This window comes from Acanthochromis polyacanthus, chromosome 6 (assembly GCF_021347895.1).
Source record: "Acanthochromis polyacanthus isolate Apoly-LR-REF ecotype Palm Island chromosome 6, KAUST_Apoly_ChrSc, whole genome shotgun sequence".
Taxonomy (NCBI): Eukaryota; Metazoa; Chordata; class Actinopteri; family Pomacentridae; genus Acanthochromis; species Acanthochromis polyacanthus.
Window position 1 is genome coordinate 16,579,117 of NC_067118.1, and position 27,772 is coordinate 16,606,888.

A 27,772-nucleotide genomic window follows, 5' to 3' on the forward strand; every position below is an offset into this window, starting at 1 on the left:
TTTAATTGTAGGGGGGATAATTTCTTGGCACACTTTGGGCCCTTTAGTACCAACTGAGCATCGTTTAAATGCCACAACCTACATGAGCATTGTTGTTGACCATGTCCATCCTTTTATGAGCACAGTGTACCCATCTTCTGATGGCTACTTTCAGCAGAATAATTCACCATGTCACAAAGCTCAAATCATCTCAAACTGGCTACTTGAACATGACAATGAGTTCACTGCACTCCAATGGCCTCCACAGTCACCAGATCACAGTCCAATAGAGCACTTTTGGGATGTGGTGGAACAAGAGATTCACATCGTGGATGTACAGCCGACAAATCTGCAGCAACTGCATGATGTTATCATGTCAATACGGACCAAAAATCTCTGAGGAATGTTACCAATACCTGGTTGAAAGTATGACACCAAGAATTTAGGAAGATCTGAAGGCAAAAGGGAGTCCAATGTTTTACTAGCAAGGTGCATCTAAAAAAGTGACCAGTGAGTGTATATCTATATGTAATCTCTCATCTATGTCTTTATAGAATTGTTTTGCTAAATTACAGGAATCAGCATTTAGTTTCGTATGTAACTTTACTACCAATAAAGCATACATATTATCGATAGGAAGGAAGCATTGTGAATTACTGTAAATTCACCTTTAAATCATTAAACACTGCTTCAGAAATAAACTGGTCACAGTTCACCTGCAAAAAGAGACAGGATCAGCTAAATGCCCTTGTTAATGTGAATGCCTAATTGCACTAAATGATTATGTATCCATGAATATTCCTCCGAGAGTGATTTAAAGGTTATCATTTAGCTGGAAAAAGACAGCAACTTAATATCCATTCAGTGTCCCTCTGAGTCCTTGCCTCGGGGAAACAACCATCTGGTTGACCTCACTGTTCAAAGTGGGTCATTTCATTTGAGAGGAGAATCGAAAAATGGAGTGTCCCTCAGTCTATTTGACCATAGCCCACTCATGGATCACCTTTGTAGCTTTGAAGATGAAAGTAGACACTACAAAATGCTATCACTGTATATACGTATCACCCCCAGCAAATTTTTTTCCCCTACATGTTTGTACTGTCATCATTTTTTGAAGGTGTGGGCTGTGGTTGGATTTGTTGGAGAATTCCCAAGGTGAAGAGTCATTTATATCACATGTCTCAGCTATAACTGAAGCTTGTAGCCACAGGCACGACCATCTGTTGGAGCTCCTAGAAAATGGGTCACTTAAATGATTGGATCTTGGGATACATTACTCCATACAAGGCAATTTCTGTTGGTGTCACTAAAAAAAAAGTCTTTTATCTGTCCTTGCAGAGTTGTTGAGGGATAGTAGGTTTGTCCTGTTGGAATAGATCATTTTTGTGGTTACTTCTGTTTTTTCGACCCGACTGAGCTATAAAGGAATGGAATTTAGTGTAGGAGGAGCCTGAGACACCTAAACCCACAGGCTATGAAATTAACCATACAGGTACCTCATTAGACTCGGCCACTCAATGAATCTGCAACAGAGGATTTCTATTCAATTACAGTTTGTTTGTATAGTGCCAAATCATAACATAAGCCATCTTAAGGCACTTGAAAATACCAACATCAAGGCCGAGTATTATGGAGAGAAACCAAACAAATCGACCTTGAACAAGCACTTGATGAAACTGTGGAAGAAAATTTCCCTTTTATCAGAAAGAAGCCTTCAACAGAGCCCAACTCAGGTTGGGTGGCTGTCTACTGGTTGGGGTGAGACTTACATCAGACACCATGCAGTACAGCAAGCAGTGTCCCCTTCATGTTGGAAAGTAAGTGTTAGGAAAGTAAGCATCTTGAATTAGGGGAGCAGACCCTGCACCCTATTCGGCAGGTTCCATTTTTCCCATGCATTTTGGCCCGTCTTATCACCTGTGCACTATTTATAACTGTAGAGATTGCATGGAATGACCCCATTATTTCATGAATGCACTTGGTGTGTTGGCATTGAACTAATGAAATTATGTCCCTGACATAACAGAGCCAGCACAGCTATGAAACTGACCTTTGAAGTATGCCCAGAAATGAGGAAACACATGGAGATCCTACCAAAGACTGGCTTCATCCAGGCTCAATCAAGCTTTAATGCCCAGCTGAAGTTCATGCCGAGGTAAGGAAGGACACACAGTGCATGCAATGATAATGGAATCACTGGAGCAGTGATAATCTTATTTTAGACTAAGCTTGTTAAGATTCTATCAGCCTTCTATCAAAGTGCAAACTGTTTCACTCCAGAGGAGATTCGTTGTACGTACTGAGGATGGCTGACAGTTTTGTGACCAGCGTCTGCTTCTTCAACAAAGCAGAGACCTACAGCTTTCCTGAAAGTTGTCCACACTGCACTCAAAGTATTCTGGGTTCGCTGAAACAGATATAGGTGGTAGTAGTGAGCAGTAAACCAACCCACTATTACACCAGGGTCAATTTTAAGGAATAGTTGTAACCCCAGAAAGTGTTTACCTTTAATAAAGTTCTTGGATAATGTAGCTTTCATTCAACAACTTGCGTTTTGTGTCCTTTTGGACTTGCTCAATGTGCTCCCAGGTCTCAGCAGTTCTTTTGATGAATGCAGTGCTGTCATAGTCAATAAAAACAGTCGCCTAAGATTCAACCACAAGGCCCATATAAACACAGCTTTTTTGGAGCTAACAGTAGCAGTCTTTACATTGACAAAAGGGTAGTTCAATCAGATTCACTGAGTTTAGATCATGATATAAGGCTGTCATTGGCTGCGTATTTACCACTGCTTTCTCCTTTCCTTCTGCTATCTAAGTGTTACCTCAATCAAAATCCTCTTCACTATGGAAACAACAACCTCTGAGATGCAACCTACCACACTAAAAATATTAAGTTTTGCTACTATTATTATTATTATTATTATTACTACTACTACTACTACTACTATGTAAATTAGACATTTTAATGTCATTGCTTACCTTCTGGCTTGCAAATGTTCTGCCCAAACAACTCCACTCATCACTGCTTTGAGGGAGCATGTTGTTGCATCCTTTGCTTAGCTCTACTGCTGTGATAAGTTTTTAATACTAACAAGCCACAGTGTGTTTTTTTCCATTATAATGAATGATGATGAGATACAGGAGGATCTGGGTTTGGGAGACTAGCAAAAGGCTAGCTGACTATAGAGGTATTCAGAAATGTGGGAGTATTAGTCCATGTATGTAGTAGCAACTGCATACGTCTGTTGTGAAATCAGTGACTAGTTTACATCAGTGCTTATGTGTTAACTTCAGTTTTTGGTGACAGTGCGCTGTGGAGAAAATCTATAGACAGTGGGTATAAAAGAGTTGCTTCCACACACCCGTACTGTGAGCGCAAAGCCATGAAGGCTTCTGATAATGGTTTCTAATGACTTTGAAGGGCATGGTAATTCTTTCAACAACAATACAGACTCTATATTTAGATGGAGAGGCAGGAGTTGAACTGCAGTGTGAATGCCAGGAGAGCGGACAGGGGAACCCCAGGGCAAATGTGAGAGGCGTGCAGAATGTAAAAACTCAGCGTGGGCACTAGAATTCTTCTGCCCACCCTCTTTTTTTCCCTTCACAGTTCAGCAGCATTGCTTAATGATAGTGAAAAAAAATAACAGGTGGGTATTTTTTCTTGGCCCATGACAAAGGTTAAGGACATGGCTGGTCATCGTACAGTAGGGGGACAAGAGAGGAAAGTGGGAAAATGTCACTAATCTGCCTTAGTGAATCAGCAGAGGTTTTAATGTGAGGATTAGAGTACAGCTTTACTTGTGCTGCTGCTGAGATGGTGCATCGTACACAAGCACTAACAGCTTCCACCCCCTCCCTACTCCCTCTGTATCACACTTTTTCTCTCTGGATCTCTCTTTCGCTTCTGTGCTGTTTTCTCCCACTCTCTCACACATACTTCTCTTTTTCTTGGCCTCTCACCTCTGTGTTTAACTATACTTCTTTCTCTTTGGGTTTCTCTCTCTTTGCAGTCCTCTGTCTCTGTGCTCCTTCACTTCCCCTCTAACTCAACATCCATTCTGCCTTTCTCTGTTATTATCAAACCATTCTCATTGCTCTATCCATCCACCACTGCTTATATGCCGGCCCTGGCTTTGCTTACATAACCTAGGACATCAGACCCAGTTCCCTGTGACCTCACTGGCATCAATGATGTTCTTAGATGATAACAAAGTTTATTAGAATTTGGATTATATTTGTAGGTTTGAACAATTTGTTCTAGTTCTGTCAATTATGATGACACTGAACTCACCAAGTTGAATGCTAAGATATGGGGACATAGTGACATGACTAAAACATAAGTCTATCAGTATACTGATGACCTGAATTGCGGCTCTTTCTCCCTTTCATTAGTCTATTTTTTATCATTTGAGAGTCTGCAAATTTTTTTTAAGGAGTCTCTAAGTCTTGTTAAACAACCTTCGGGGTTTTTAGGTAGTTGGTTGCATTTATCTTTGACAGAAATGAAGGCTTTGCTCTTTGATTTAAACATACTGATAATTTTGACAAAAACGCACAAACTGGGGCAACATGAGTGTGAGTACACACTGAAATGATACCTAAACCTATAAAAAGCACAACCAACATTACTTAAGATGCCCTAAGGTACGAAAGAGTGTCCACCACCCACAACGGAAATTCACACAATTCAGCCTGGCAATGGAAAATAATTATGTTTCCAGCTCATCAGCAAGCTGTGTCCCTGTATGTGTCATCTCTGTCATGGTTGGATCTTGCCTTCCAATCTGTTGATTTTTGGTAGGTTTGTTATTGTTTTATGCAGTGGCAGTGTGTCATTTAAAATGGCACTGCCAATTCTTGCAGCCGGAGCCTGTGATTGAATTTCCAAATCCTCATTAGCAGCACTGCTTTCGCTCACTGTCTCATCCACGCACACACTCATGTACTGTTAAATCTGGATTCTGCTGTGACTCATAGCTTTCATTCTTTGCACAGGTGTTTGCTTCTTGCCTTCCCTCCACAGGCTTTCGGGAGAGGGTGAACACATTCTTGCTTCTTGCTCTAAAGGATTGCGCTCAACCTGCCTACATCATTTCCCTTGCCTCATCCCTCTCTGCTCGTCTTCCTCCACCTTCATTTGTCACCATGCAGCCCACACTCTTCCCTCAAGATATCCACAGCTTTGTTCGGTACACTGCATAATCCTGTCTGTACAATACCAAGGCCACTGGTTCACATGTTTGTGATCCTGTTCGGCTAAGAGGATTGCTGCTCATTTGAAATCAGATGGACAGCAGCAGGAGATACTAAAATGCCATTGTGTGTCATGTCATTCATTCTGTATGACATTGTTTTCAATTACATTATTGTTAACCAATTTATGATTGGCAGAGAAGGATTTTCTTATTTCATTTTAGCATTGTTTTGCAGAAGTTGTCATAGCAGTTTCTTGGAAAAGTTTTTCACAGTGATTGAAGAAATTTGCTAATTTAAGTATTGTTATTTCTGTGACTTGCGACTCTGTGGCTAGCAGGAGTCTGTGCAGCTCGCTAGTCTTGTTGCTAGTCCATGTTGTTGTTGTTGTTGTTTGTTTTGGCAATGGCAGGTGATTATTCCTGGCGATCCACATTACCTGGCGATTGCTCTTTGTTGTGGTCTGTATCCAAATCTCAGGACGCTAGAAAGCAAATCTCGTTCTGAAACCGGTGTTTTGGCGCGAGCTAGTTTTCGTTCACTTCTCATCTCTAGTATGTTGTGGGACACTCATTGAGACTATCTGAGCCGGTCAGTGTGGGGCAAAAATCACGTTAGGGCGGACTTTGACGCGGGGGGGCCAGCTGCCCCATACTTTTCGCTAGCCGAGCTGCTAGCTGAGCTGCTAAGCTGCCTGCCTGGCTAACTACTGGAGCTATGTCGAAAAATTCATTTCTCCACCACTCACATGTATGAAATGGCATATGGAAAGAGACCCCAGGTTGAAAAAAATCAAAGTTCCCCTTTAATCTTAAAGATCCCCTTAGATGAAGGTCTCTGTTAGGTCATGAACATGTCCATATGGTGTTTTATATATGCTGGAAGACACATAATAACTGTAAAAAGCAGTCAACACCTTGGCAGCATTTTCAATTTTTCTCGAAACTGCAGTGTACTGATGACCGTCTGAAAAACACAGATCCAGACTTCCTGGGTAACAAGGAGCAAATCAATCCTGTCAGCTTGCTGGATGAGGCATTCTGTGTATCATCATTCTTCTTCAGAATCAGTTTCTGGTTACCTGAATTACTCCAGTATTAGGACTTGACATTTTGTAGCGCAGATCAGTTTTTACAGGGTTTGAGCAAAGTCATAGGTGAGCTGGTGTGCTTGAGTTGCAACGAGTGGTCAAGGGATAGGTGCAGAAACAGGTGAAGGTTTAATAGATCTGTATCTTCTAAAGAAGGCAATGGTGTAAAAATACATCTAAGCCATTTTAAGGCAGGAATGGATTATTTTCTTGTACATATGCATCTTTGATACACTGAGTGTTTAGGGGCTTAGTCGATGATTAGAGAGGGATTTTAATTAATTATCAGTTGTTTCTCCAAATTGGTGAAACAGTTAACCCAGATGAAGAAACTAGAGACCTTTCAAACTGCCATATTTATGTGTTTGGTGTGAGCTGTATTACCAAGCAATGTGACCTGCCTCCCTCAGTCATGGAATTCTGGCTTCAACACTTTCCAAACAACAGGAATACACATAGTTTGGAAAATCATAAGTCGTGCGTCACGGTCAATTCTGCATGTAGAGAATTTCAATCAAAAAGACTGTAAGAAATTTTCCGTCCTTATTTTTTTCTGTGTCAGCCTGACAACAGGATCATTAAAACAGGATAGCTTGAATGAGTGGTTTTAGGTGTAATCTCTGAAAAGCCTGGAATGGGTTCTCCCATGACAGTTCCAGCTGATAAAAGGGAGATTACAAGAATGATTAACGACAGATTACACTGAACAGCTCTACCAGTACTTTTACTGCTTGTACACCACTCACGCCAGTGTCAGAAGCTTTAATGATGCAATAGGCTACAAGTAAACAAAACAAACAAAATAACCTGTTTGATTAACATGACTTTTAAGATTTCCTTCATGGTTATTTTCTGTAATTTCTGCCCATCCATTTTCCCATATTGAAAAATCCTTAAGCCTCTTAATCCGTTTTGTAATCCTTTTCATAATCACTTTTTTTAATGGTGAAATAAAATCCAAGCCGGAGTCCACACTGGAAAGCAATGTATATGTTATAAATATATTGTTTTTGCTCCCATCAGGTAAAAGGGAGCGCGATCCTGAAATCCTAAGCTCTTAAAGTCCATAAATCCATCTCTTAAGTTTATTCAGCTTTGCATCATGGATTATAGATGGTCATCACGATTACCACTTCTTGGATTGTGCTGTTTTTTTCAGGAAGGTATATGCATATGAGTCAAAAGAATAAAGTGGATTCTGTTCTGCTCACTTATTTCTTTTGTGAAATACATATGGATTGCAGCTCCAAAGTTAAAACAACTATCTACTGTGTCCTCAACTGATCTCAGAAGTACCATTAAAGACTGTGGAGGAGAATTACTTTTGGACTGTGGATAATCTGGCTACAGAGAGGAAAAGTACACAAGTAAATCTGTGCAGGACACTGACAAATCTGAAACACCATCCATCCACAAAATTCTCCCGAGCATATGGGCCTGGCGACGCCCCACCAGGCTTTTCCACTTTGCCCTGCCAAGCTATTTCAAGAGTGACTCTCCAGCAGCGATTCTATTAGCAGGCAGAACAAGAGTGCTTCCTTAAATACACCCTCTGTGCTCATTGGTCAAGCTCTGGAGGGGAAAAAAATTACTTTGTAAATGCAGAGATTTAATTTTGACAGCTGAGGAAATGACCTTTCTGGCTTTGAGTCATGAAAGGTGCTGCTGTAAAACAACATGTTTACAGCAGTGGCATGCAGCTAGGAGGTCTTAAAAGTACAAAACACTAACTTGTCCTCAAATCTGAAGCTGACAAATTTGTCTAAGGCACGACTTGGTTTTAGCACACTGAAAAAAAACACACTGGCATCTGGAGAGCCTTAAAACCACTGACATTTACAGCATTAGCTCTCCAGCCTTCAACAGGCATTAAAAGAGTAAAGAGGGAAAGACAGAGAAGACAGCTGATAGGAGAGAAACAGAAGAAAGGAATTGCAGGGAAGTAATGAGAATGTTGGGAGGGGAAAAGAGAAAGTGAGAGTTGGTGGGTGGATAGAAGGCACAAACTGTATTTGACATTTGACCACTGTCATGAATTAGACATACGTACATATATGCACTGCTTATGTATGTTTTCACAAGAGCAGCTCTTGACATCGGGGCTATTGAGGGACTGGAGTTTTACATAAGCCTGTGCATGACTATTGGTCCTCTTTGAATCATACTTACGTCTCCCATCACCATGGCTACAACCTACAGTAGTGTGGAGGCGCGCTCTACATCTCTCTCCTGCTTTCCCTGGCGAGCCAATCCTACAGTCGTGGGTTAAAGTACAGTAAGGGTTTCTTCACCGTCTGAATTTATCTTTCTTTGAAAAGCTCGACAGTGACTTGTGGCTTTTAACAGTCATGTATCTGAAAAGAATGTTTGTTAAAATCATTGTTGCAGCTGCATGTTTGTTTGAAACCCTTAGCTGGTGTCTTTGCTCTGTTCTGCTCCTGTACATGAAAATTAACCTGTTTTAATTAAAGGGTGCATCGAAGTGTGTGTTTTTCACACTACTCTCTTTTTGCCCTCTCACAGACGTTCCCTATCCACAGATGCCAAGAAATTTTTTGATAGTGATACGGGAGTTCTGGAGGTTCCAATGACAGTGCAAGTGGCAGACCAGGTTTGTATTATATTATAATGCTGTGTACATCCATATGCCACATGCATTATTTACAGTAAGCATCTCTATGATCCTAAAAGCAGTATACTTATTGTGCAGTGCAGTGCTTGTGTCCTACTTTGTCCTAAACAGAAGCAGAGCCACTGAAGGTTGTAACCTATTTTGCTGGTAACAAGCTAAAATTATCTCCCACCCCCAAGGCCCAGTTAGCTAATAAGCCAAGCATAAAGGTTATTCCATACTGTTTTACTCAAAATGTCTCCTGTAGCGCAAACCGACAAACCAGGAAACAAATGTATCTATTCTTTTGTGTTACCATGGAGAACTTCTTGTGTGTTAAATTTAGCAAATGTATTAATTAAGTGATTGATTTGCTGATGTAATTATTTTTGCATTGCATTTCATGCTATACAATCTCATACTGAAAACAGAAAGCAGTTTCATAGTACCTTCTCATACAGTTTAACAAACAGTACATACAGTATAGTACAGTACCGTACAGTGTTCCCTCACTGCACAGAAAGTGAGAGGGTTTTGTTTCTGCAGTTTAGCTGCACCTGCACAAGCTGCACCTGCACAGGTTCAGAAACCTGGATCACATGTATCCTTGTTTCTTTTGTATAGTTGGTATATTGAAGTTTCTAAAAAAAAAAAAAAAAGGATAAAGACTCATCCAGCAGCCTGTGCTACAAAGCATTTTTCAACATACCCATGATATCTTTTCATTATCTGGCTTCAGTGAACTTAACATTGCATTCACAACAAAAGCACTCAGAGAGCATAGTACTTCGCCGAGGCTGTTCATTCCCCCATTTGGCATTGTCAGAAATGCAGCATATTTTTGTAGAAATGCAGCATTTTTTTATTAGTCATTGATGATCAGAAATCACAGCAACATAGAATGTGGTCCTTTAATATGGATGTACCCTCAAACAAAATGACTTTGCGCTGAGCACAGGCGTGTGTTATGCATGTGTACGTTATGTACAGATACTAGATTGCATGACCTAAATATGTAGCGGGTGGCAGGAATTGATGGGACTCAGAAACACTCTCACAATTTAATCATTGGTTCCTTGTATTATTTCCGATGGATAAGTCCTGATAAGTCCACAACGGTCGATTTGTAGTAGGATCACAATTTGTATATGTTCATTTCGATGCCTTGTGTCACTAAAGGTATATTACCTGAAGAATACAAAGAACATGACAAAAAATGCAGCTGATTCCATAATACTTTATGTCCTATTTGACATGCTTAAAGCTCGTGTCCAGAGTTTCCGTTTGTTTTCAATTTATGTATCATTGTTTAACAAAGCTTAAATGTGTTAGTCTAGTTCGATTCTAATGTTAGTATGACGCGATATGAAAATTTATTCATGAGCTCCGCCTTCCTCTCATAGACCCCCATGTTATTTCAAAAAGCGCCGGTCGGCAGCTAGCCAATCAACTTCGAGCTTCCGTTTGTCATGCTGTCAATCAACGGTTACGTGCACAGCAAGCAAGCCCATGCAGAGGTGGGCGAGCTACGCACTACGCAACCGCGCGCACATTTGTTTTGCTCGTGGAGGAGAGAGCATCAGGGATCAGCAACTTCCAGAAAAGTTACCAATCCCACGGCTTGTCAGGCCAAGAGACGGCAGGACGTTTTTTGGCTCGGGGTGCTCGCGTCGCTCCCCGACCACGGCCTCCATAGCCCACCTGACGGCTTCGTTTAGATGCCCGACCTCTGGAGGAAGATGTTGGGGCATCTGGGACATACTCTTCGTCAGAGGAGTCATGCAATTCTGAACTCTAGATAGAAATAAATAAACAATGTAACACATATACACGCGTAAATGCACTAAGTTTGATAAACAACGTCATCGAGAGGGATACACGAGTGTAATCACATATTGAAACTTTACTCGTTCGTCCTAGCAGATTCATGTTATTTTGGTATTAGGACAAGTTAGACTCAGTACAGAATTCTAACATAATTCCTTTATTATTTACTAAATGTACTAAATGTAGAGGAGTGGAAAACAACAAAACAGGCGAGATGCTGCAGCACTCCGGGCACTCCTCTCAGGTACTGCGCGCGTGCACAAATAAAGGGGCGAAATCAGAGGGAGGGTGGGACCAACAGTGTTTTGGGAGACGCTGCGATTCAAACTCCAGACACGAGCTTTAAGTGTAATTGTACTCCCAGGGTATATAAGAGGCCATTTTATGTCATAAGCAGCACTGCACGTGCAAAGGCCTAGAGTTCCAGTGACATTTGGAATTTCCATTTGCATGAAGGAGTGTGCTTGTTCTGGGCCAACATTTATTTGAGTGTCTAAGTCTCATCAACTCGAATGCCAGAATCCAAGGTTTTCCAGCAGAACACGGCATAGTACCAATATGGTCAATGTTATTCACTTCACCTGTCAGTGGTCATAATGTTGTGGCTGATCAGTATATATACAAGCTAAAAGCAACACAGCTGATGCATCCAGGGCAAGAATGAAAAGTGGCAAGAAAACTGCTGACTGTGTGAAACTTAGTTAGGCTTATCAATATAGAAGTTAGGACTGGACCGGACTAAAATTACAGTTGTGTGTTCAGGTAAATCAATGTGTTGCATAGATATATTCTTATGGTGTGAAAAACTGTTCAAGCCTCATTTTTTCAGCTGCAACCCTGGCAGTGTGAAACTGTCTTGGGAGCAAGTAAACAACAAATATTAAAATATAATTCAAAGCAGTAAGTAGGCTTACTGCAAATCTTCTGAGGTTAACAAGTTCAACATTTTAGTGTTTTAATCCCTCTCTGTTTAGGATTATATCTCTATGCATCAGCATATGGAACACTGAATGACTTTGAAATTACCTGCACCTCTAAAAATCTCTGAGAGACCCTCTCACTACCTGCACATCCAGCTCTACAGGAGCTTCTAGGAAGGGTGATGCCTTTTTCTGAAACGCCTAAGCAGGCAGCATGTTGATCTGTTATCTGGAACATAATCTATTCCACAGCAGGTTGGGTATGCAGCATAGGTTGCCATGGTGATTTATCCCAATAAGAAGTTAACCACCCCGTGATCCTGAAAATCCACGGTTAAACCTGAGTTTACCTCACTAACCACAAAGCCTGATTCATAGTACAGGCCTCAGGTTTCTGATACTGTGATACTTCAGAAGTACATATGTAACTGGGATACTCAGAATTAGTCCCTTGAAAGGAAGAATAAAAAACATATTTCCACTTCTGGTTACTTTATGTTTACAACACTTAGTAGTAATAGATCCATTCTGGCATCAAGTATATGGATTCCATCTCTATTATAACATCCACTAGTAATTTTCTGTTATTGCCAAAATTGTCTTTTAGTCCCAATTGATTGTAAGCTATACACACAATGAGTTTTTTTTATGTTACTTTGGCTTATGAAATTTGGAGCACATATTGTACTATCATGTCATTCAATGCACTTACTGCATATTAAGTTCAATGCAAAGAACATTTACAAAGACATGATAGGCTGTTCAGTGTTATTTCTCACAAGAGGCTCAAATCTACATATCCTTTTTCTCAAGTTCAGTCCATTAGAAAGTCTTTGAAGTGGATTCCTTCAACTCATCATCAGCAGTCTTTACTAAAAAAAAACACACAGAGCAGCTGCTTAGACATTTGTGTTGCATTGTTGCCAGTTCTCTTTTTTCAGTAAATCTAAATCTGGTCAGTCCCCTTGCCAAATTGTCACCTCGCTCTCCCTCCCCAACCAGCCACTATTCCCTCTAGTCTCTACCAGGGCAAGGAGAGGAGAGGGCTCTGGATCCTGACTAGGAGCCAAAGACAAAATCAGGATGTTCCTGTGAAGCATCAAAGCTGTTGCCCCCAGACCCTGAGCTCCTGGCATTAAACCATGAAAACACATACATGTTCATACACACAAGGTTCTGTCACCAGACACCACAGCAGCCTGGAAAGCAAAGGTACAGAGACCATTAAACAAGCTCATCTGCTCAACACTGACATAACTCAAGAAAACGTCTTCTAAACAAACAGAAAAATAAACAAAACACTGCTGATGAAATCACAAGATTAGCTGCTTACAGAGATTATTTTTCTATTCTAGTAGCATGCCATTCACATATATTCAACATAAAGGAATGTGAAAGGATAAGGCTGGCAGTGTTTTTCTGATTGTCAGCAAACCCAATGAAAGGACCAAAGCCACGATGAATTGAGTTTTAAAAGTGTTAACTTCATTGCCAAAGCCTGATGTAGCTTATTCTTCTATGTTACAGTGTTCCATTGTTCATCAAAAACTATTAACAGCACAATGTTGAACCTCATTGTTGCACTGGGTGACATGTTGATTCATTACCGTGAACATGGCCACAGCAGTTTATTTTGAGTCAGTCCCAGACTCATCTTCCTGCCTCCATAAATATTCACTGAAGCATGAAATGTGTATTAATTCTCTGCTTTAAATAGTCTCCCTCAAATGTACTGTACATGTCCTGCTTAAGAAAACTAAACTGAAAAACAGCAGCCAAGGGAAGAAAGGGGATGTCACTGAAAAGAAGTTAGTTGGGTTAATGCCGAGATTTCCATTTCTACAACTCACTTTGAGCCAGAACTCTGTTTTATCTTGTGGCTGTTCAGTGATCAAGTGTGACTATTTGCTTAAATGCATTGTTCTACTTCTGCAAGGATTCTAAAGTTTAACATGGATTTCAGTCATTTGATTCTTCAAGTGCAAGTATGCTTGTATATGTGAAATCACAGATGTCAGAAGGCATATTTAAAGAAAAGAAAAACAACTTTCGTCCATAATTTACTCATGTTTTCCCTTTTGTACTTCAGAATATCCATCCATTATCTGCATAGTGCTTAATCCTCATTAGGGTCATGGGGGGGCTGGAGTCTATCCCAGCTGACTCAGGTTGAAGGCAGAAGACACCCTGGACAGGTCACCAGCGTATGACAGGGCTACACAAAGAGACAAAGAATCACACTCACATTCACACCTAAGGACAATTTAGAATCACCAATTCACCTCAGCATATCTTTGGACTGGAGGAAGCCGGAGAGCCCAGTGAAAACCCACACAGACACAGGGAGAACATGCAAACTCCATGCAGAAAGATCCCAGGCCCAGGCTGAGAAGCAAGACAGGGATCTTCTAGCTGTGAGGCGACACTGCTAACCACTGAGCTACTGTGCAACCCTTTCAGAATATTGAAATGCATAATTAACCCCTTGACGCCCATTGTCGTGAATTTGCAACATACCATTTTCATTCAGACTGTAGCCAAGATAGCGTATCCATTCCCCCAATGCCGGTCTGTGCATTTTCAATACGTACCTCGGAACCATTTGCAAGCACTGGTTTCTCGTAGGACCAGTTGGAGTGGGATCTAATGATTATATATCTGTTATTATTATATATCTATGTTCTATGTGTAATAGATAAATTAACAATCTCCACTTATTTTAGCATCTACTGGAAAGCAAAAACACACACATAAAAAATGTTTTTCGTTTATTGTAGATAAATTCGGGCATAAAGGAGTTAAGATTTAAAAGATTGTACCAGAATCACAGATTTTAGGACAGCCACTCAGTTTCTATTCTATAAATCAAACTGTCCTGAGACAGGATAACATTCTTGTGATGGTAAAATTAAATAAAGAGAATCCAGATCAAAAGGATTGTTGTACATAAAGGACAAAGGGGGATATGCATATATGAAAGAAATGTTTTCTTTGCTGTTCATCACTGTTTATGAAAATGTACCCAATTAAGAAAAACAAATGTGTGAATGTACTTGATGTTTGTGCAGGTGCAGCCTGCCCATTTCACAGTCCACGCAGTTGTGACCTCCTCAGACCTGCAGTTTGACCAGACTGAGGTGGACTTTGGCTACTGTTCCATTTACCAGTCGGTCAAGAGCAGCATTCATCTTAGCAATATATCCCTCCTACCACAAGACTTTGGCTTTGTGGGTGTCCCAGAGGTACTGCATGAATACCATGAATACTTTCTCCTGTATTAAATGTTTCTGTATTTGTGAACTACAGTGGCATGGATAAAATATAAGTTACTAGAAGCAATGCTATAGGTAGTGTTGTCTTTCTATATAATGTTAGATGTCTAGGAGACTTACATGGGAATTGTTCAGTTTGCACTGCAACAGTAATTTAATAAAACTATTATATAGATGAAAGAGAATGAGCATTAAAGAGGCCATATTTTTGAGGGGTTCTCTTTCTCCTTTAGTGTGTATGCCAAAGGTTTCCTAACGTACAAAGCTCAAAATCCATACTAGAAGAAGTTGTTCTCTCCCACAGATAACTCTGCTTCTTACCTGCCTGAAATGCCTTGTTTGAAATCCAAGTTTTCCTTTCGGTTCCTCATCTACGTCACCATGTAGCATATTTGCGTAATGCTAATTTGGCCACACCCTGAAACAGGACATGAGCAGAAATGAGCAATCCAGCCCTTTTTTTCTCACTAGAGCTGCTTCTGTGAGGACCACATCTCTCTGCCTGAACTCATAGATCTTAGGTTACAGGACAAACCTGCGTCGGTACAGAGAGTAAAATATGAATACTTAACCAATAGTATAAAAATTAAAAAATAATAATAAAATAAAAATAATGTGTGTTGTGAACATTTCTAGTATACCCCCAAACTCATTTTAAGTTGATAAATTGTTTCCTGTGAGTCTGCAATCTGAATTCAGTGTGGAGAAATGGTGGATTCCACTGCCACCAATTAAAGCTATTATATATACAAAGAGATAATGGTGGGTTAGGAATATACGAAAAGAGCATTTCCCCTGGTGAGATCAATAGAGTATATAAATAAAAATAAATGAACCCTAGATACAATCAGTGATTATTGCAGAAAGAATGTCGACCACAAATGTGTCAGAATCTGAGTTTGATTTCCTGAAAATCTTCAGGGTTATAAAATTTAGTTAGAAATTTAGGCAATTAGAATTTATTAATAAATGCCATTGAAAAATGTTTATCTTTTCTCAAACTACAGTTTATTGAGATCAAGCCCAATGATGGATTTGGTACTCTGCTTCCACAAGAAACCCTGGAGATTGATCTGATTTTCAGCGCTAAAATGGCCAAAAAATACCATTTCCAACTCAACTGCAAGTCTGGAATGAACAGGTTAATGTGTAATCCTACTCTGCATGTAAATAAAGGTCATGTATTGTAAATGGATTTGTTGATTTGTAGGGCTTTGATTTTAATGATGGGGCTTGATTTCATGACACCACACCTTATATGATGGATATGATTCAGTTTATTTGATCGAATCTAATATTAATTGACTAATAACTTTTTGCTTTCTGTTGTCATCAGAGATTTTCTGCTGCCTTGCCGAGCAGTGGGCGTCCACCCGCCACTGGAGCTCTCCCATTCCCTGGTCCAGTTTGGAGCCACAGCAGTAGGTGACCACGCCACTGCCACAGTTTACCTGACCAACCATCACACTGACCGTTTCCAGTCCAAACAACCAGTGGGCAAAGACAGCATGGCTCCTGCAGTACACAGGCTGTTTTCTTTTGCCCTACCAGAGAATTCCGACATCACCATCACTCCACTTGCAGGACGGCTTCTCCCCGGAGAGGTGAAGTAACACACCTCTTATATTCACAGTCATGTCAAAGGGCACTCCACTAGTTTTACACGTAAAGAGTCAATTACTTGCCTGGAGGAATAAGAGCAACTGTACAATGTCTTCTGTAGCTCTGAAGGAGCTTTGACAATTCCTTGGGTTGGATACTACAAAGCTTCACCATGCAGACAAAATCCTGTTTTTAACATCAATGCAACAACAATGTTCAACTGTTCTGCTTAGCTTATTCTAAACACATTGCGTTGTGGTTGGAAGCTATCAGCTGATGAAGACCATAACATGCAGCAAAGAACTCTGGGAAAATCTGGCATGCTTATGTTCTGCATATGGTAAGATTTATCTTCAGGCTGCTACATTTCCAAGAGTGAAATTTCATGCACAAAGGGAAAGGACCCATACAGGAGGCTAAAATTCAGAATTTGTGACTTTCATTGATTTAGATAATTCTTTTTTTGAGTCTGTCATGGCTCCCCAACTTTGCCGAGTAAAATACTATACTATACTTTATTATTTGTTTTAAAATCTGGTCAAATCCAACATGTTTTTTGCATTTTGTGTCAGGACCAGTTGAACCCCTTTATCAGTTTCCATAGTCATAGTAATCCTCTGGATATCAAGATCCAGAGATTGTGTTTAATATTTTATACATTGCTAATGTCTTTCCATAGCACCTTTTACTAAAAACATAATAATGCAAATCTTAGTTCTATTTGTAATCTCAACCCTGCAGTCACAATAATAACACAAACGCTGTTGACATATGCTTATGTCATCGCCATAGATTACTTTCTTTTTAAGCTTGTAATCCTTCCTCTGAACAGTAAGTTTCTTTTTTATCTGGAGCATCAGGAACTTTCTTTGGATGCTGATATACTCCAGCATAGTCCTAGCAATGAAACAATGCAGTTAACATCATGGCTGCAATTTAGGATATGCAAGGTGTGGCAATTAAATGACACTAATGCTGCAATTGCATTTCAGGTTTTTTTGCTGCCCAGTTATCGCACACCTTTTAAGAATTCACAGCTCCCTCTTTGTGTGCTAGTCTTGCTTTTGATGGTATCTCATATGATAACGCTCCATGGAATGATTTAAATCTAAGGCACAGTAAATACTGACTGAGGCCTAACTTTAAAAAAATGAATTTCAAATTACAATTGCAATATCTGTCAGAAATATCGGCATAACATATTTTTTTCCAAATCATTCAGCCCTATTGCAAATTAATCATTGCTGGCTGGCATCATCACTATCGGTGTATGGTATGGGATGTTGCCACAGACACCAGATTTACAACTCCATTGTACTTGAAAATACAGAGATATACCTAGCTCTTGTTTGGTAAGGAATGTGATCATTTTTATGTCAACATCTCATTTGAGCTTTAATTAGAATTGTATGAGTTAAGCTTCTGAATGTAACCTTTTATTTCTCTATATGAGAAAACTAATCCTGCGACTAGGATGTCAGTATTTGTCGTTATGATCATTTGCAATCAGGACATCATCATGGATCTCGGACAACATCTTTCATCCACAATTCAGCTCAGTGCAGTTTTTCACAATTACAGAGAGATGCACAGCCATCGGAGCTGCTGCTGGGTCACAGCCGACGGCTTGGTAGTGTAATGATGCACTCTGCTGGAAACCTAATGGAACTGACTGAACACTTTTTTTGCACTATTTTTAGTACATAAGACAAAAAGCAGTGACTCTTAATGTTAATTTATGTTTCACCACATTTTGGCAATCATTGCAGATTATCGTTGCTGATAGTGACAGTTGAATTTAAAGTACCTACTTTCAATCAGCTGGCAGTGGAACACCTTTTTCAGGACGCTCAATACAGAAAAAATTAATCCATTTCGTATTCATTTGTGTGTGTGTGTGTGTGTGTGTGTGTGTGTGTGTGTGTGTGTGTGTGTGTGTGTGTGTGTGTGTGTGTGTGTGTGTGTGTGTGTGTGTGTGTGTGCGTGTGTCTGTGTCTGTGTCTGTGTGCGTGTCTGTTGGTGTGCGTGCGTGCGTGTGTGTAAAACAGAGGCCCACTGGGAGAATTCAGTAAATAGCCTGCAATTGGAAAACAGAGGGATTATCATCCTCAGTCCACTTGAGTTATTTCACACCAGAGAAACCCCAAAACAGGATACTGCCCAAAACTAATTTAAACTTCCACATCATAATACGCAGTGGAGATTTACATTAAAAACAGTCAACGTATACCAAACAAACAAGTCCACACAATACTGTCTCTTCTCTGTCTTAGAGATGTCTAGTCCAGGTGATATTTAGTCCCACTCTGTTGGACAAGGAGATCAAAGAAGAGGCACTGCATCGCCTTCACCGAGCCAAGTTGCTCCGTGAGAAGGAGCTGGAGAGAAACAAGCATGCTGAGGTACAACTGCACGCCCACCTCCCTACTATACTCACCTTCTGCTAGTGCCAGGAATTTTTAATGTGATCACATCTTTAGCAGCTTGCAGATTATTTATTTTCAGAACCATACCGGTGTTTACACTGTATATAGCCACATCTTTCATTTTTATAAATGCATCATTCGCGTGTGTTTTAAGACTCAAAAAGAGATCCCAGTGGAACCCAGTAAAGGGAAAAAGGCATCTGTGAATCCCAAGAACAGCAAGATGTCCGGTGACCCAAAGACAGACAAACTACCTGAATCACCAGATTCTGCAAATATACAGCCAGGGTAAGTTTCCCTTTCACAGAGAATATTTACTTATTGTCATCAAACGTCATGTTTGCTAGACTTAAATGCCAGTGAAGTAAATCCATAAATAAATACAATAAAGGAGTAGCATTGCCAAAAGAGAATGAATTATCCATCCATCCATTCATTCTCTATACACCGTTTTTATCCTCACTGGGGTCGCGGGGGTGCTGGAGCCTATCCCAGCTGACTCAGGCAAAGGCAGGGGACACCCTGGACAGGTCGCCAGTCTGTCACAGGGCTACATATACAGACAAACAATCACACTCACATTCACACCTACAGGCAATTTAGAGTAACCAATTAACCTCAGCATATTTTTGGACTGTGGGAGGAAGCCGGAGTACTTGGAGAAAACCCACGCATGCACAGGGAGAACATGCAAACTCCATGCAGAAAGATCCCAGGCCCAGGCCGGGATTTGAACCGGGGATCTTCTTGCTGCAAGGCGAAAGTGCTAACCACTATTCCACTGTGCAGCTGAGAATGAATTATTCTTTAGGAAATTTCTTTCACATTCTCCATGAAAGCCTGTATTTATTTTATTTTTTTAGGAAAGTAGGCTAACCCCAGTTAATAATTTTGTGAAGGAATCTGGGATCCAACAGCATGCTGAAATATAAATTGCGCTCAAAGCTGTTACTTGAACATTCCCTTTTCGTCCGCTGATTAATCGATTTCTTCAGTGTTCCATTTTCTTTTAACTTGCACTGATCACATCAAAAATAGTATGATCTCATTGGACCTAAATAATCTTAATGAAATGATGAAAAGGATTCAGTTTTTTTACTTCATTAATTGCAAATCTTTTCTTTTCAAGGTCCGAGCAGTATGAGGAGGCAAAGGACTCTCTGTTGTACTCTTTCAGTCGACGCTACAGAGAGTACACCATCCCCTGCTTTGTGTCAGATGGAGACCCTCCAGAGGAAGACAGGCAGGCCCAGCCGACATGGAGGTAACGGTCTATGCACATGTGTACAACACACTATTCAATATAGAGAAGATGGTCTGTAGTTGACAAGCTGTCTGTTGTCTCACCGTTTCTTGCATGCACTTTTGAGGTTATATCACATTTAAATAGTAGACAAATATTACTACAAGATAGAGCGTCAGGATCAGGTACTGTAACAATCCAAGCTTCATCTCAAGGCTCTAATCATTTTACTCAATAATTTTCAGATGAACATTCTGTACTTTGAAACAAAATCCATTGTCCTTCAGTAAACTCTGAGTACTCTGAGGGTCTGCTTCTTACCTGATTTGCTTAGTTAGCGATCTTGAGCTCATCTGTAAATTTCAACGCTCTGTCATTTTTTATCAGCATTAGCTTTCTTCTTGCTATTAAATAAGTGTCTCCAGAGCTTATGTTCTTACTTTATCCAAAACTCAAGATTTCTGCTATTTATGGAACACAGTAGTGTTTATATTTATGTGTAGCCAGTGAACAGAAAAATATCACCGCAGTGGTCATTATAAAATTCAGAAATAGTTTTACACATCAGTTGTGGAAAGTTTACAGTTGAAAAGAGTTAAGACTTCATACAAAGTTGTTGCTCACAACTTCCAGTCTTTTTCTCCCCTTTGTCAGTCATGGTTTTGTCCAGTGGCTCCAAACAATTCAGAAATAGCATCTGACAGAATGTAGGTTTAGAGAGGTGTATTAGGGAGGACATTTGCTAGGACTATTCAACTTATAGTAAACCTGAGGATATTTTATTTCAATTATTTTTATTTTGAAAATTGAAATCTTTATCAAATGAAATACAGATCTACAATCTCTTTATTTCATTTTTAAAGCAAACCAACATACCTCATAGAATTAAATATCACAGAATGCGAGAAAAGTCAAGTCAAGCCATTTATTTGACACACATAAAACAACAGCCGTTGATCCAAGGTGTTTTTCTATTGAAGACAACTGCAGTTGCAAATTTACCCAACAAATATTAAGTTTATGTAAATATCAAGGCTAAGACTCTACAATGTTATTTATTATGTAAGTGCACCTGTGCAATGTAAATGGTATTGTCAAACCCCTAAAAAATATTTCAGCAAATTTAATATTAAAGCTCGTGTCCGGAGTTTCCGTTTGTTTTCAATTTATGTATCATTGTTTAACAAAGCTTAAATGTGTTAGTCTAGTTCGATACTATAATATAATGTTAGTATGACACGATATGAAAATTTATTCATGAGCTCCGCCTTCCTCTCATAGACCCCCATGTTATTCCAAAAAGCGCCGGTCGGCAGCTAGCCAATCAACTTCAAGCTTCCGTTTGTCATGCTGTCAATCAACGGTTACGCGCACAGCAAGCAAGCCCATGCAGAGGTGGGCGAGCTACGCACTACGCAACCGCGCGCACATTTGTTTTGCTCGTGGAGGAGAGAGCATCAGGGATCAGCAACTTCCAGAAAAGTTACCAATCCCACGGCTTGTCAGGCCAAGAGACGGCAGGACGTTTTTTGGCTCGGGGTGCTCGCGTCGCTCCCCGACCACGGCCTCCATAGCCCGCCTGACGGCTTCGTTTAGATGCCCGACCTCTGGAGGAAGATGTTGGGGCGTCTGGGACATACTCTTCGTCAGAGGAGTCATGCAATTCTGAACTCTAGATAGAAATAAATAAACAATGTAACACATATACACGCGTAAATGCACTAAGTTTGATAAACAACGTCATCGAGAGGGATACACGAGTGTAATCACAAGCGTGCACAAATAAAGGGGCGTCACTAGGTATCTCGCGAAATCAGAGGGAGGGTGGGACCAACAGTGTTTTGGGAGATGCTGCGATTCAAACTCCGGACACAAGCTTTAAGGTTAAGGTCCTACAATATTATGTACAGGGTGTCCCTGAAGTCTGGACACAGGAAGTCTCATTAACTATAATTTTTTTGCCTCCACAGATTGATATGGCTTTTTTTTTTTTTAAAAGACAGAGTTGAATTGGTACTTCTCAGTGGAAATGAAAGATGGACATATCAAAAGACAGCAAATTAATTTAATGAACGTCATCCAAGGAGGATTCCACTTGGCTTTTCCATGGTGGCAAAGCTGGTTAAAAAGTTTAAAGAAACGGGCGGTGTCATGGACAAACTAAAGAATTGATCATGGCTATAATTCATCCATCCATTCATCCTCTATACACCGCTGTATCCTTACTAGGGTCGCGGGGGGGGTGCTGGAGCCTATCCCAGCTGACTCGGGCAAAGGCAGGGGACACCCTGGACAGGTCGCCAGTCTGTCGCAGGGCTATATATATACAGACAAACAATCACTCACACTCACACCTACGGGCAATTTACAGTATCCAGTTAACCTCAGCATATTTTTGGACTGTGGGAGGAAGCCGGAGTACCCGGAGAAAACTCACGCATGCACAGAGAGAACATGCAAAGTCCATGCAGAAAGATCCCAGGCCCACCCCAGGATTTGAACCGGGGATCTTCTTGCTGCAAGGCAAAAGTGCTAACTACTACTCCACTGTGCAGCCCTTTCTTTTTCTAATGAAGCCATATTTAATCTGTGGTTAATGACATTTCCTATGTGTCCAGACTTTAGGGACACTGTATAACTCAAGTTAACCCAACTAACTTACATGATAATGTTCAGGATGTACGATGTTATGTACTTCAACACATAGAAAATGAATTCAAAGACACATATTGAGCAGCATATTGGTCATTGTGTAATTTCTCACCTTCCCTGAAAATTTCACCCAAATCCATTTTTGAGAAATGTTGCTGACAGACAGACAGACAGACAGACGCCAGTCGTCACATAACCCTGCTTAGGCTCTGCCTTCTTGGCGGAGTAATACCATCCGTCAGTGCACAGAAGTGCATGAAGGGACTGACAAGAATCAAAGAAAACACAAGTATGAGCACATGTGAAAAACAACCATATGAACAGGATAGCCACGGTAAAGCATAATGGCTCATTAAAAACAAGGTAGAGTGATTAAAAAAATCATAGCAACACAAAAGAAAAGAAGTGAAATCAGTCAACTGATCAAAACAAAACAAAACAGCAGTGATAAATAAATAAATAAATAAATAAAATAAGAGTGGGCATGACTGGCAGGTTCAGGAATGACTAAAAGCAAGGGAAATAAGGTGAGATTTTAATTTAGATTTGAAATAGTGGGATAGGTGACTGTTCCAGAACATGATTCTTAGTTGAGAGTGAGTGGTCTGTGGGCAGAAAACTGAGTTAACATGTCGATAATGTATTGTGGAGTTCTGTATTTCACTGAGAACCAAGGCAAATGAGTGACAACCAGGATGATAACTGCAATCGTCTAAGGGTGGACTGTGTCAACTACATATTCAGAAAATATTAAAGTCCAGCCGCAAACTAATAAGAGCATAGATAACGGTTTCCAGATCCTTCTGAGATAAAATCAGTTTTAAATGGGTGATGCTTCTGAAATGACAAAAGCTGCCAATCCCAATGCTTCTGACCCATTTATTAAAATTCAAAGAGGGCTCCATGAAGACATTAAAATTCTCTCTTTTCTCAGAGAGTACAGTCTGAAACCTGTGGCACACTTTCAAACAAATGTTGTGCTCTTTGGTATTCATTATGAGGTCACTAATGACAAGAATGAATTATTCTTTAGGTGTTACGAGGAATGATGATCGTAACCCTTCTGAAGTTATTCAACTTCACTTACAACTCACATGTATGCATCAGACTGTACCTTTGAAAAGAGTTGCTGATTGTGTGTTCTGGTTAAAACAGTGAGAGCTCTTACTCACAGTCCTTGTTTCATAGCTTGTCTAGTATCTCCAGACTGATCAACAGCTTCATTCCACAAGCTGTCAGAATGCTGAACTGCTGATCCAGATATGCACACACTTCTGCACCTTACCAATTCTAATATTTTCGGTTTTAGTTTCAGGATTTAAAATTATTTATCAGTCCACAAGGTCACTTTAACTGTTGTACACTTTATATCACAGGCTGCTGCTATGGATGCTGAATAACAACTCAACTGCCAATTTTGTAAAAATTCCATCTTAGGGATGTGTGTATGTGTGTGGGCGGGTGTGTAACTGCATAAGTGTTGGTGCCTTGCTTTAAGTTATTGGATCCTGAGAAACACTCTCTCATCTTGCCTGCACTACTGTTGTATGTACAGAAAAAATGACAGTAAAGTTTGATCTGATCTGATCTGATCTGATTTGATCTGATTTGATTTGATTTGATTTGATTTGATTTGATTTAATCTGATCTCCTCAGTCCCATCAATACACTCTACATGAAGCTCCAGTGTGCTGCTGTACAGCCCCCTCTAGTGGTGACCTCCAACAATGGACACAATATCATAGACTTCCAGCAGGTGGCAGTGGGTGAGTTTTTTTTTTTTAAAACTTAATTTAAGTTCTTCGTGTATAACTGATCGTAGCACTTAACAACTTTTCATGCTTATTATTGTGTTGTATTTGTGTCTTCCATTTGTAGGAGAGAAAGCAATTAAAAAGTTAACAGTTCAGAACATTTCAAAGGAATCACTGGATGTATCCTTTCTCCACAAAGTTTTTTTTTAATCAAAAATACAGAGTTTTATAAATAGATGATACTGCTACACAGATATATTTTCGTGCTTACAGTTATAGTTGTCAGTATGTCAACTGTGTGTGGGCTTGAAGGTGTTTATTGTGCACTGTGAATTATCCATATTAACTATTAGATTGATTGATTTACTTGTAGATTGATGTTGTCTCTGACAATATTAAATACAAATTCTGAATGATGTGAGCCCCGTAAATGAAATTCTGTTCACCTTTTTTGGTCTGAGATGGAAGCAGGCTTCTGTGGTGGTTTCTAACTCTTGAATGCAACATCCACAGTTCACTTCAGGCTGTGGCTTTATGTTGCACATCGTATCATACCCTTCATTATATTTCCCATCTGTCTCTGCTGTCTTCTCTTCAATAACTGCATGAAATAGTAACATGGTAAAAGCTTTTGTTTTTTAAATCTTTTCATGATAAGGTACAAACAAATACCTACTTTCTTTGGATGCAAACTTGTGAGGTTAATCCAGACATTTTTCTGACAGATTTACCTTCATGTTTTATGCAGTTCATATTTGATCAGTGACATCTCATTACACAAATTACTTTCTTGTCCAGAAATCAAATATCACAAAGTTGAATTGCTTCTGCTACTAAAACACTGAAAACAAATAATAATACTTTCTGTTTATTGCGGCTTTTCTTTAACCATTTCCAAGCTGAGGTCATCAGTATTGGACACGCAAGGTCCTTTTTCCCTTCTCAGTGCTCTCAGATGCATAAGACCTGGAGAAAAACATACTTTAATACTGGCCTTCAGTCCCACTCTGGACAAAAAGGTGGGTTAACAGCGTATTTTCCTGTGAAACAGTGGCATTTTCGTAGGATGTATGTGACTGACAAATAGGTAACCAGAGCTGTTATTCCTCTGATTTCTCACTGTAAATCTCAACTTGAAAATAATCAAATGAGAAACCTCATAAACATTTATTTAGTAACTAATGGCATACTGAATGTTGAGAAATACCTGCCCTACCTGACCTTTACTCTTCTCTAGTACCTTGAAATGCTGGAGGTGCAAAGCCAGAAGATGACGTTGGAAATGACTCTGCGTGGGGAAGGCGTTGTCCCTGCTGTCATCTCGTCCCACACTGGAGGTCTCCTTGACTTTGGCTATGTGTTGGAAAAAGAGACAACCTCACAAGTTGTGAAGGTCAGTCAGCAGTGTTAAAAAAAATTAGATCTTGTTGGCTTTGAATATTTCCGTTTTTCATTCAGGTCCATTTTGTAAAAAGTCCAACTGAGATGAGAAAGTGTCTTGGCTGTTGATATGATGTTTTTGGAGACGTGGCTGTCTTGGCAGAGGCATTCAGCCCTGTTTTTCCTGCAGTTACAGAACGACTCACCTTTAGCCGTGGGTTTCAGGGTGCTGCTGGCTAGTCTTTCTCCTTCCAGGCCTTGTGGTGGAGCTGACAGGGTGGCCCTGCTGTTAGACAGATACGTAGACTCTCGGGACCAGTCTCCTGTAGGTAAGATGGAATAAACAACGCATGTTTCACTTGGAATCCTGGCAGCTTTGACTGCTAGACCTCCAAAAGTAAAGACAGAGCATAGGTTGTCCTTTCAGCAATTTGTTGCTGCTTTAGCTCTCATACATCTTTTCTACTATATACTGTAACCATGGTTTTGACCAAAGACTTGAAATATTATTAACAAATTAAAGGATAAAGTTGAATGAAGTTGTGGAAAAACAACAACTGCAAACACCTCCAGAACACGTAGGCTCACCGAATGGTTGGAAAAGTGAGAAAATAATTGGAATGATTTGCTATGGACTCGATAGTTGTAGGATCTCAAGCCAGGAAAGACATTTAACAATGGCTGTCATCTCTCCACTAGAGTTCCACAGACTGGAGAATCTATACATACAGCACTGAAGCTGTTCTGAAGGCTGCTCCAAAATTTTACTAAGACACAGTTTTAGACACAGCTTAAGTGTTTAGATGAGAAAACTATGCATATAGAGCATTCCTTAATGTTACAGTTATCCAGTTAATTACCACAGCTTCACTACCTCATCAAAAAGACTAATGCATTTGCGTTAGTAAAAATGGTTAATCTTTCTGTTTATGTATTTCATATACTTCAATAGTACACAGATTAGATCAAGTTCAAACCATTATATTAAAATGTTTATTTTTTACTATATAATGCGCAAAAAATGCTGTAATGAGAAGTAAATTGACAATTCTGAGTTCAATAATCAGCAGCATGTGTTAAGAACCGCTTTCTGTTGTAATATACAGTGACAGCAACATGCTTTTACTGCAGCTGATATTTTTACAACCTCATGAAAAAGAATCACTGAACAAAAACAGATCTCACAATGTGTATTAAATACACATATTTCTTAATCACTGATTCATCTGTAGCCCTGCGACAGACTGGCGACCTGTCCAGGGTGTCTCCTGCCTTCGCCCGAGTCAGCTGGGATAGGCTCCAGCGCCCCCCCGTGACCCTAGTGAGGATAAAGCGGTGTATAGAGAATGGATGGATGGATGATTCATCTGTTTCTGCAAGAAGATACTTCAAATTTTTATGATTTTCAGAACTGTATTGTTTTAACAGCAGTAGTAACAGCAGATGTAACTTTAACTGGTACAGTCACGGCATTATACTCTGTATCCTGTACAGGGAGCCAAAACTACAGTGGGCTGAGTGTGTTCAGTGTGGTGCCAGGAGAGGGCAGCATTGCTCCAGGACAGAGCCAAGACATTACCATCACCTTCCAGCCAGACCACCTGTCTGTCAACTATTCTGACAAACTCACTATAATGCTCAAGAATAAGGTCAGCTCAATGGCACACATGAGAACACATGCACGCACACACACACACACACACACACACACACACACACACACACACACACACACACACACACACACACACACTTTGGCCCTGGAACACTTGTCTTTATGTCCTTGCCTTGAATCACTGGTTGTAAAAGGGATCACCC

At 40.1% G+C, this 27,772-nt stretch overlaps 1 protein-coding gene and 1 long non-coding RNA gene across 5 annotated transcripts in view; one reads left to right on the forward strand and one right to left on the reverse strand.

Annotated features, from left to right (window-relative positions):
- Positions 1–27,772, forward strand: part of cfap74 (cilia and flagella associated protein 74) — a 69,554-nt gene that overhangs the window by 37,450 nt on the left and 4,332 nt on the right. For all 4 annotated transcript variants that reach the window (XM_051949340.1, XM_051949341.1, XM_022213993.2 and 1 more), the window contains exons 21-34: positions 2,006–2,134; positions 8,791–8,878; positions 14,694–14,867; positions 15,905–16,038; positions 16,234–16,501; positions 18,773–18,901; positions 19,080–19,213; positions 20,055–20,189; positions 24,477–24,586; positions 24,699–24,754; positions 25,474–25,593; positions 25,812–25,967; positions 26,145–26,283; positions 27,449–27,603. In XM_051949340.1, coding sequence (XP_051805300.1) covers positions 2,006–2,134; positions 8,791–8,878; positions 14,694–14,867; positions 15,905–16,038; positions 16,234–16,501; positions 18,773–18,901; positions 19,080–19,213; positions 20,055–20,189; positions 24,477–24,586; positions 24,699–24,754; positions 25,474–25,593; positions 25,812–25,967; positions 26,145–26,283; positions 27,449–27,603 — 1,927 coding nt within the window. The remainder of the gene's footprint in view (positions 1–2,005; positions 2,135–8,790; positions 8,879–14,693; positions 14,868–15,904; positions 16,039–16,233; positions 16,502–18,772; positions 18,902–19,079; positions 19,214–20,054; positions 20,190–24,476; positions 24,587–24,698; positions 24,755–25,473; positions 25,594–25,811; positions 25,968–26,144; positions 26,284–27,448; positions 27,604–27,772) is intronic.
- On the reverse strand, positions 10,450–22,087 carry LOC127534396 (uncharacterized). Its single transcript, XR_007942508.1, has 2 exons — positions 21,774–22,087; positions 10,450–10,605 (listed from the first exon to the last, which is right to left on the reverse strand). It is a non-coding gene; the product is annotated as an uncharacterized LOC127534396 (long non-coding RNA).